Below are 11,555 nucleotides of genomic sequence, written 5' to 3' on the forward strand. Positions count from 1 at the left end.
TGTGTTTTTTGAAATGTTGTTTGATGGAAGTCCTTTTCCAGCTCTAGATCAACTAACTCTTTCTGCCTGCTCTTCGATATAGATTCCTGAGTCTTAAGGGGAGGTCTTTGAAACAGACATCTCATTTAAGGTTGAACACTGCAGTCTCTTGTTCTGTGTATGTTGTCTACTCATAGGTCACTGTTTTAACTACCAACCACTGTAAGGAGAGTCTCTGGTGATGCTTGAATGAACCACTGATAAATGAGTATAGCAGTCTGTCATAGGAGTCATTTTATGTTTATGTTCATTCAGTAGAATCATAGTATGGTTTCCCTTAAGGCCTTGGACCTATCTATAGATTTTTTGCCCGATTAACAGTGTCAGGTATGGGGTCCATCTAATGGCATGAGCTTTAAATCTAGTCAAAGAGTGCTGTGTTAATCCCATAACATCTGTGGTATTTTTGCACAGTATATTTTGCAGGAAACTCAATTTTGTACATCACAAGATTAGTGTGTGAGTCAAATTGATGGATCCTTTGGACTTCTGATAGTGTGTAGCACCTTATGACACTATGAAACATAGTAAGGGTAAATCTTCCAGTTCAGCACTATTTAAGTTTTTGGATGATGTATGACGTAAGCTTGTGGTGCATTCTCCAAATTTAAACTACCTTGAGATTTTACTGCCAAGTTTTAGCAAGGAATCAATAGCATTACCAGTGGCCTATAGTGTTAGGGAAGAAGTCTATGGGGCACCATTGACCAGCACTTTAGAAAGTGATAACCCTTTTCTAAGTCTGGATTTTATTAAGTTTCAAATGGTATCTTGGAGGGGGCAGGTGTCCCTCTATCATGCAGTCACTCCATGTTAACTATTTTGGTATACCTGTTTTCAAGAATTTCTATTGCAGTAGGTTTTTGTTTTGTTTTGGTTTGGTTTTTTCGAGACAGGGTTTCTCTGTATAGCCCTGGCTGTCCTGGAACTCACTTTGTAGACCAGGCTGTCCTCGAACTCAGAAATACGCCTGCCTCTGCTTCCTGAGTGCTGGTATTAAAGGTCTACGCCACCATGCCTGGCTTGCAGTAGGTTTTCATATGACATTTGTAAAGACTTTACTTGTTAGATATCCCTCCCCCACAATTCTATCTCTTTTTTGTGGGTTTTTTGAGACAGGGTTTCTCTGTATAGCCCTGGCTGTCCTGGAACTCACTTTGTAGATTAGGCTGGCCTCGAACTCAGAAATTGCCTGCCTCTGCCTCCCAAGTGCTGGGATTAAAGGCGTGTGCCACCACGCCAGGCGCTATCACTTTTCTTAAAGCCAACCTCCACCCCATTCATTATGTGTATTATTTTTTGTTGGTATGCATGATTCATCTTTGTAAGTATTCCTATGGCCATTGAGTTTGTTGCAGGTTCTTTTCCTTACTTATAAATGAATTATGGAACTTGTAATTCAATTCACCCCCTCACCACCAAAAAATATGAGGTGTCACACTCAAAGTCCTTGTCTGTCGTGCTGCATTCACGGACTTCATTCAGATCTCTGTATCGTCCTCATTCTGCCTGGGGCCTGCTGTCAGCTTGGTTTTAAATTTTGATTCATTTGGTTTACTTTGCTTGGCATTTTTTATTCAGAATCACTCTTGGTTTTATTTTCTATATAAGTTGCTGTGTTTCTCATCCCATCTCTGAACAGACTGTGTGAATTTATTCTTCTGTTCATTGGATCAAATTAGAGATCATTAATCCGGGCTTCTGAATTCTTTTATGATTTAACTATTTGGGGTCTTGGTGTGTGTGTGTGTGTGTGTGTGTGTGTGTGTGTGTGTGTGTGTGTGTGTGTGTGTTTGTGTGTGTGTGTGTTGCATGTATCCCTACAGGATAGAAGAGGGTGTTGATTATTTCTGGAGCTGGACTTCCATTCAGTTAGTTGTGATTCACTTGGTATGGGTGTTAGAAGTGAACTCTCATCTTCTGGAAGGGAAGCAAGTAATCTTACCTCTTAGTATTTTAATCAGCCCTAAGCAGAGTTTTAAGATGGTATAATTGGAATAACTCAAGTCATTCCCAAAGACAACCTTTAGTTTACTTTCCTATAAAGAGTGGTGTTGAATGCGTTGCTTAGTGGAGAAGAGAGAGATAGAGGAAGGGGACTTAACCAGAATAAAACATATGAAACTACTTAGAAATCACTTACAACTGACACTCTCCTATTGATATTTCCATGTATGTTACAGAGAATGAACCATATCTCTCCCACGTAGCTATATGATAAAATTAGTTTTGATATTCTTTGGCTAGGTTTATTTAAAGCAATCAAAGAAGATTGTATAAAAGAGACCGTATATAACCATCAGAATGCTTACTGTCTAGCTCTCTGCTAAACTAGATTGCTGATCATTATTCTGTTGCTTCTGACTTGACAAAGTTAATGCAATGACTTGGAGGTGAGCGCTGACTCATGCTCAGGAGTGTTGAAGGATAAGATATCATTTAGAGGCATTGCTTGAGGTGGACAGTTGAATCCAAGTTTCATCAAGAATAGAGGAAGAAATCTAACAGATTAGATGAAAACAGAGGAAGCCATGGCTAAACTTTGCAATGAGTGTGTAAAACATGATCAGTTGGTCTGAAACTAAAGATAGCAAGTAAGGGAGTTGAAAGTGAATGAAAAGACACCTTTGTCTTGGAGATAGAAGAGTTTCAGGAATTGAGAAGAATAACCATTTCAGGGTGTTAGCTGGAATCTTTAATGATGATGTCAATAATATGAGAAACATTTTGAGAGTTCTTTAAATTGGGAGTTTTAAATGTGGAGTGTAAGGTAGTTAGAAATATAATATGAAGAGTCTTGTATATAGAGTTGAAGTTAGTTATAAGTATACAGTTTTGGCTGAAATTAAATGATCTTATATTTGTCCTAGTAACTAAGGATAGATTACATCATTTTTGGTGAGTAGCAGTACAATAAAAGTGCTGTAAAAAGATGGTACAGTTGTTATTTGCCCTGTTTATGAATACCTTTAAGCACAACTGTAAAATTACAGATTGTTTTAACTTATGAAATAGAGCCCATAAAATGATAGTAGTTACTCTTTGAACACAGTTATATTAGGGTATGTACATGTTTATTTCTGTTTCATCTCTTACCCTATAAACTATTTTTATTTAGAATTGATATTTGTTGTTTAAAACACTTTTTATCTCATAACCAAGTTCTGAAGGTGTTGATACTGAAATATCTCTCTATTTAAAATTATGAGGATTGACACAATGAACATGGCAGATATTCTTCAAGTTAAGCATTGAAATTGTCTAAATTAGTTTACCAAGCAACTGAAACTGTGTATCATGTGAGCATCATAGTAGCCTTTTTTTTCTTGACAACATAAGAGAGTCTGTGTTTCATTATAGGAAGTTTTATTTGATATCCATACTTGAGCATAATGTGTTTTAACTTTAAATGTGAACCATTTTTATATATTACTTCTCATTTCCAACAAAGGTTGGAAAAAACCCAAGGGCAGAGGATTCACCAAACCTGGAAAAGATGAAGCCACACCTGGGAAACATGACCAAGGAGCCCCAGGTGATTGCTTTGTTTGTCTGTTTTGATTTGGAAGTTATTTCCTCTATATTGAATAATGTGGCATATTGTTTCAGAAGTAAAGACTCTTTTCTGTTTTAAAGAAATAAATATAGAAAATAGTCCAATGATAACCTGCTAGAAATGTTTACTGTGCTACTCTAGATTGTTGTTTGTTCTAAGAAAAGCCTACGTTTTGGAGAGAATTAGACCATTCCCTTCAGTCTAGAAAATGAGACTGTTCCTTGATTATATGAAATTGTACCATATGTAAAACTTTGATTTCATAGCACTTTTGGTTAAAAAGTATTTTTCTGTGTTTAATTATTTTATTTATTATTTGAAAATTACATACAATTTTTCATATTTCCCTTCTACCCTAACTCCCCTCAAATTGTCTTCTACCACCCTATACAGTAAACTTCATGTTGTTTCTCTTTTAAAAAATGTAAAGAACATAAAAGAATGAGAATATGACTTTTGTTAGCCATTCATTTTTTAACACAAAGCCTACTTTGGGGTGTGGTTGATACACCAAGTGTTAACTTCATTGAAGAAAACTGAATTTTCTTTTCCTAGAAGCTATTAATTGTGAATCAGTTTGCAAAGACTGGGACTTTGTGCCCAATTTCCCTCAACCATGCTGATAATTTGTCAGGTCTGAGTTTATACTACTCTTGTGCAGTCAGTTGGAGTCTTCCTAAGTTCATAAGTTTGTCTACTCTGTTGTTTCTGGAAAAATGTTGTCTGATGGAAGTTCTTTTCCACCTCTGGCCAGAATCTTTCTGCCTCCTCTTCCACATAGATCTTTGAGCCTTGAAGGGAGCAGAATGATACAGACATCCTATTTATGGTGCAAGAATCCAAAATCACTTCCTAAAGCTTGTCTAGCTGTTGGTTCCTGTTTTAATTACCATCCACTGCAAGAAACCATGTGTATAATAAGTCTTTAGGAGTGGCTTTTATTACTATGTTAGTAGAGTCAAACTAGTGGGATTTTCACTAAGTCTTAGGATCTTATTCACATAGCCAGGATCTGGTATGGGTTCCATCTCGTGGAGTAAGCCCTAATTCCAGTTTTTAAATATGATAGCTTTTTCTATAACAGATGTAGCTATTGCAGGAGTGTATGTTGCCAACAGTTTGATGTTGTAAGTCACAGGATTAATCGGTGATACAGACTGATTCCTTTTCCTCTCTGATAGTCTGTATAGCACCTTTCAGCACTCTGCTTCATAGCTACTAGTGTTGAAGGTTCCATTTGAATAGTAAATTAGTTGTAAATGAGAGATAAAGTTATGATGACAGTTAAATGATCTAACATTTACCCTGGCAACTGAGGATGGAATATGTCCTTTTTGGTGAGTACTAGAAGTAGAATAAAAAGGCTGTAGAAAGATGGGATTTGTGCTATCATAAGTCCTGTTTATGCAGACTGTATGGTGTTTGGGTACTGAAGAAACAAAGCAGTGTACTGTTCCAATTTAAAAAAATATAAAGCCTTCAAAAAGTTAATATTTGAGTTTGGAGTGTATATGTGTGTGAGTGATCTCTCTACTTGCAAATAATTTTTAATTATAATTAGTATTGGTTTTGAAGCTATTGATACTGATACTTCTTTTTTAATTATTAACACTTAAAAACATAACCAGGTGGTTATCTCCACACAAAGTATTAAAATTATCTAAACTGAAGTACCAGTCACCTAGAAACTATACCCTGTGAGCATGATGGTAGCCTTCTTATGACAGTACTTTAGGAGAGTATACATTTTATGATAACAAACTTTAGCATTTGACATACATACAGGAACATGATGAGTTCTAGCTATACATTTACATACTTTTTATTTTTCATTTCATGCCTCAACAAAGCTGGGAAAAAACCCAGGGGCAGAGGCTTCACCCAACCTTTGGAAGATGAAGCCAGACCAGGAAGAGATGTCCAAGTAGCCCCAGGTGATTGTTTTTCTATATTTATTTGCAAGATGATTCTTGTACATTGAATAATGGTATAGTATTTCAGGAGGAAAGACTTTTCTGTTTTAAGGAAGCAAATACTGAAAGTAGCCCAATGATAAATGGATTTTTCACTGTCCTACAAAGTAGCTAGTCATTGGAATAAAAGCCTCTTGCAGGTGTGGAATTAGACTGTTTCCTGATATGAAATTCTGATATATTTATATTTTCACTTACATGGCACCATTATTTAAAATTATTTTATTTTTCTTTGTTTAATGCTTTTATTCATTTTTTAAAAAATTTATGTAATGTGTTTTGATCATATTCTTTTCCTTCCCCCCAACTTCTTTCAAATTGTGTTTCATATCACTCTAACATTATGTTCTTTCTCTCTTAATAATGAAAAAAATACAAAACTAGGAGTCTGTTTTATATTAACCTACTACTTTTGAGCACGTGGCCTGTCTTAGTGTGTGGTTTATATACTCAGTGTTACTCCATTCTTTTTCTAACAACTATGAATTCTTACCTAGGACTAGAATTTGTGACCTCCTCTATTCTGTTTTTTTTTTTTTTCTTAAGGCATGAGCTTATACAAGACATGTATAGTCTGTTGTGGTCTTTCTGAGTTCTTTCTTATATCCATTTTCTCTGTGAGAAATGTTACCTGAGAGAAGTCCTTTCCTGCCCCTGACTTAATCTTTCTGCCTGCTTTTCCACATAATTACCTAAGCTTTGAAGGGAAGGATGTGATATAGACAGCCCATTTAAGGTTAGGTACTCCAATGTTTCTCAGTCTGTGAAGCTTGTCCAATTGCAGGTCTCTTTGCTAATTACTATTTACTTAAAGAAGTTTCTCTGATGAAGTTTCATTTGAAAACAATTTTGAGGTCATTAATTATCTTTAAAACTTGTGTCATAGAAACACTATGACCAAAGCAACTTGGAAAGGTAAGGGCTTATTTGGCTTTTTCTTCCACATTTGCTGTTCATCTTTGTAGGAAGTCAGGACAGGAACTCAAACAAGGCAGGAGTCTATGCAGCGGATATTGGAGGAGTGCTGCTTCCTGGCTTGCTTGACATGGTTTTCTCAGCTCTCTTACAGAACCCAAGACCACCAGCCTAGGAGTGGTCCCACTGACAATCCAATTAATAAAATGCCCTACACTCTTGCCTATAGTGTAAACTTTGGAGGTATTTTCTCAACTGAGAAAATTATGTGAAGTTGTTATAAAACTAGCCAGCACAACTAGACTTTTGAATTCTTGGTATGGATATGTTGATTTGCATATGGAGGAGTAAGGACCATAAAATGGTGTTTATTTTTATTGATCAATATCTGTTTCTTTTTTTAATTAGATATTTTCTTCATTTACATTTCAAATGCTATCCCAAAAGTCCCCTATACCCTCCCCTCTTGCTTCCCTACCCACCCACTCCCTCTTCTTGGCCCTGGTGTTCCCTTGCACTGGGGCTTATAAAGTTTGCAAGACCAAGGGGCCTCTCTTCCCAATGATGGCCGACTAGGCCATCTTCTGCTACATATGCAGCTAGAGACACGAGCTCTGGGGGTACTGGTTAGTTCATATTGTTGTTCCATCTATAAGGTTGCAGACCCCTTCAGCACCTTGGGTTCTATCTCTAGCTCCTCCATTGGGGGCCCTGTGTTTCATCCAATAGCTGACTGTGAATATCCACTTCTGTGTTTGCCAGGCACTGGCATAGCCTCACAAGAGACAGCTATATCAGGGTCCTTTCAGCAAAATCTTGCAGTTGATGAGAATGTGACTTGGAGTTAGGAGCTGATTCCCTAATTAAGGGTAATGACAGAAGTGATACTTCATGTACAACTATTAGTTGAAGTGGACAGTTGAGTGTAAGGCAAGTTGCACTAGGAGCAGAGCAAAGCTAGAAGAAGCCTAATGATTTGGATGAAAATAGAGTGAACTATGGATAAACCCAGCAATGAGATTGTAAAACAAGATCAATTGGTCTGAAACTAAAGATAGCTAATATGGGAGTTGAAGGTGGAAAAGGGAATAGTGTTGGAGATAGAAGAGTTCCAGAAATTGCCAAGAATAACCATTTCAGGGCCTTAGCTGAGTCTTTAATGAAGATATGAAAGTGACAAGGCATCAGTGGTCAAAATCCTGAAAATGATGATAGGGCTATTGTATAAGAAGAACTAAGTAATGTGAATGATATTACTAGTGACATTTTTTTTAAATAAAGGACAGTCTTAAATGTGGAGCATAAAGTAGTTGTTAAAAATAAAATAAGAAGCTGGTTGTAAATAGGTGACTTGGTTATAGTGGCAATAAAATGTTATGCTTGCCCTGATAGCCCAGGATAGACTGTTTCCTTGGTAAAACGTAAAAGTGGGATGTCAAAAGTTGCAAACATTTTTGATATTTGTATTTGATAATCACGAGTTAAATGTATACATATGTTTGAGTATGGAAAAAGCAAAGCTGTAGACAGACTACTCCTATATTTGTAATGTAAAACAACCCAAGCTACGTAGTTGAGCTTTGAATATGTTTATGTCCTTCATATTTCTCCCTCAAAAGCTAGTTTATTTAGAATTAATAGATTTTACTATGTAAGCTTCATTTTTTATAAGAATGTTGTTAAAGTGTTGATACTGAAATATCTAATTGGTTTCTCTTATTTGCTGTGGACATAGTCAAAATTAACATGACAATCAATCTTCATCCAAAATATTAAAATTGTCTAAATTTAGCTTCTAGTTAAGCATGTTATAAAGCTACATATCACCTGAGACTTATGACAACAGTATAGTAGAATGTATACATTATGATTAGACCCTTTATGATTTGGTATACATACTCAACATAATGTGTTCTAACTTTAAATGTACATTATTTTTGTTTTTTATTTCATAACACAACGAAGTTGAGAGAAAAACAAAGGGAAAAGGAGTTTCCAAACCTTGGAAAGACCAGGCCACACCTTTTGAAGAAGCAGCAGAAGCCCCAGGTGATTGTGTGGCTTTCTTCATCTGTACTGATTTAAAAGATGATTCCTGTATATTAGATAATAGTGTGATTTTTTTTTTTTGGAAGGAAAGACGTTTTAATTTCGAGAAAACATGTAAAAAGTAGCATAGTGATAAATTGATAGATATTTTTCACATGTGAATTCAAATTAGCTGGTTATTCTAGTAAGTTCGTCTTTTTGAGAATTAGATGGTTTCCTGATTATAAACTCTTTTCGGTTTAAAAAAAGTTCTTTTTTGAGATAATTTAATATCCACCTTTTTTCCCTCACTTTCTTTTCTTCTAACTCTATTATATACCCATCCTGCTCTTCAGATTCAAATGTTTGCTTTATGTTGAATAATGCTGTAATGAATTACAAGACAAGACTAGTTTTCAATTTATAAAAAGCAAGTACAAGAAGTAGCACAATAATAATAGAAATGTTCACTGTAGTAGTTCAAATTGACTGATTATTCTAACAAGTTCATCTTTTTGGAGAATTAGATTGCTTACTAATTATAGTATTTTTCATGTTTTAAAACAGAAAATTGACCTTTTATTTTAGATTATAATTTTTCAACCTTTCTTCTTACCCTTTCCTACCTCTCAAACTACCATATAACCCTCATTTCTCTCTGCCAATTGTATGGCCTCTTTTCTCACTAATAGTGCTTATATGCAAGAATATCTATGTATATACATAGTTATAAATATAACATGTATTGTCTATAATAACAATTGCATACATGTTTTCATAGCTGCGTTTTAAAACCAGACAGTGGACAGTGTTCCTCGCTGTCTATTCCCACCACTCCCTTTCCCAATTTTCCTCAGTCTTTTAGAGTTCTTTATGTTGTGCTATGTGCTTTGTGGCCTATTCTCTGTCCAGTTTGTATACATATGGGTTCATTTTTGTTCAGCTCACATTTGGGCAGTAATGTTGGTGGAATTTTATGTGTTGCTCTTGATATTACAAGGAGACTCACTCTTTTTTTTTTTTTAAGATTTATTTATTTATTTATTATATGTAAGTACACTGTAGCTGACTTCAGACACTCCAGAAGAGGGAGTCAGATCTTTTTAGGGATGGCTGTGAGCCACCATATGGTTGCTGGGATTTGAACTCGGGACCTTTGGAAGAGCAGTCGGTGCTCTTACCCGCTGAGCCATCTCACCAGCCCCGGAGACTCACTCTTAGAGTAAACTCCCTGGCCCTTTTCAATCTTTGTCACCTCTTGAGAAATGTTCCCTGAGCCTTACCTTTTGGGCAGGAATGTTCTGTAGATAATATCCATTCTAATTAGGCTTCATCACCCTCTGCTAGGATTGGTTACAGCTTCCTGCAATGGTTTCTGTCTGTTGCAAAGAAAAGTTTTCTGGGTGAACAGTGAATACTACAGTTACCTTTGGGTGTAAGGACAGTGTTTATACATTGTTTTTAGAGATTAGGCTGGCATAAGTAAATTAGAGATTGTAGATTCTTTAGTAACCATGGCGATTCAAGCACAGAGTCATTAGTTCTGTTTCAGTAGCAGGCATGCTCTCCGTCCAAGTACAGTGTAAATGATGGGAATTGTGATATATCACATGAGCATGGTGATAGCCTGTTATGACAAGGCTTTATTAGACCATTGTATATATAATAGTATATAAGAGTAGTATATAAGGTTTAGTATTGGGAAAACGTAGTGGATTAAACAAAGTATTCTAGCTTTACATACATGTCAATGATTTTTGTTTTTCATTTCATACCGCAATAAAGCTGAGAAAAAACGCAAGGGCAAAACAGTCACCACACCTTGGACTGAGGAACCCAGACTTTTTGCAGATCAAGGAGGTGCCCCAGGTGATTACTCTGGTTGTGTGTGTGTGTGTGTGTGTGTGTGTGTGTTGTTTCCAATTTGTTTGCTGTATATTGAATACTGGTATAATGCTTTTAGAAGGCAAAATTGTTTTTCACTTTTAAGAAACAAGTATAATAAAACACAGGAAACAGAAGCTGTTTAGAAAGAAAGCTGTATCAGGAGTTATATGGGTAAAGGAAGCTTAAAAGATATTTTAAATAAACAAACAGGGATATAAAGCACTAATTTTAGTCTGTATATTTTGATGCCAAGGGGTCATTTTAAGGCATTCATATAAATTGCAGTCCATGTTATATTTGGATGATGTTTTGTATAATCACATAATCACACAGTGGGCAGTCTAAGATGTGAGTTTAGATAGAGAGAAATTATCTAAAAAACAAGGTATCTTATCAGTAATGATGAAATAGATACTGCACACAAAATCATGGAGAAATGACTAGAGAAGTAAAGATAAATATGGACCCAAGTGATGATATATTTTCCAAAAGTGGGAAAGATCCACTTTTTAAAATGAAGAGTGACAATACATAAGACATGGTGAATTTAACCATGTGTGGTAAGAATTTCTACTGACATCTTGTGACTAATAGAGACATTTTTGAACCTGATAACTTAGCAGACCCTGGCTCCTATCGACCTCAAAGTTAAATATTTCTGCAGATAGCTTGTTTGACCTATAGAGAAGTGCCCCTCCCCCATTTCACTGTCACTCAAATTGGCTCCAGAATAAATGACCTCTCAATCCCCTTATAAAAAGAAACAGGTAGAAAATTAGATTGTTTTTTTGATTTTAGATTTTTTTCACATTATACAGAATATTCTTTTTTTTTGTTGAGATTTTAATTTAATTTCAACATTTTCCTTTATCCATTCCTTCTACCAAACCTTGCCATTTGTCCCTATTTGGAACATCAAATTCATAGCCTCTTTTCTTTCTCAGTATTACTGCATTCAAAAATGTGTGTCTGTGTGTGTGTCTGTGTGTGTGTTTTTGTGTGTGTACACCTAAATAGAACTTGTTCAGTATGTATAATAGTACCTATGTGTATGTACAGTCCTTTGGGGTAGAGTGGAGGCCTCACATGCATTTCTCTGTCCAGTATATATATATATATATATATATATATATATATATATATATATATATATATAT

At 35.5% G+C, this 11,555-nt stretch overlaps 1 protein-coding gene across 1 annotated transcript in view; it reads left to right on the top strand.

Annotated features, from left to right (window-relative positions):
- Scml2 (Scm polycomb group protein like 2) overlaps positions 1-11,555 on the top strand; it is a 72,326-nt gene that overhangs the window by 34,499 nt on the left and 26,272 nt on the right. Inside the window, exons 9-12 of the mRNA XM_029534272.1 lie at positions 3,491-3,574; positions 5,446-5,529; positions 8,449-8,532; positions 10,297-10,380. Of these exons, the coding sequence (XP_029390132.1) occupies positions 3,491-3,574; positions 5,446-5,529; positions 8,449-8,532; positions 10,297-10,380 (336 nt within the window). The remainder of the gene's footprint in view (positions 1-3,490; positions 3,575-5,445; positions 5,530-8,448; positions 8,533-10,296; positions 10,381-11,555) is intronic.

The sequence above is a fragment of the Mus pahari genome, chromosome X (assembly GCF_900095145.1).
Source record: "Mus pahari chromosome X, PAHARI_EIJ_v1.1, whole genome shotgun sequence".
Lineage (NCBI taxonomy): Eukaryota > Metazoa > Chordata > Mammalia > Rodentia > Muridae > Mus > Mus pahari.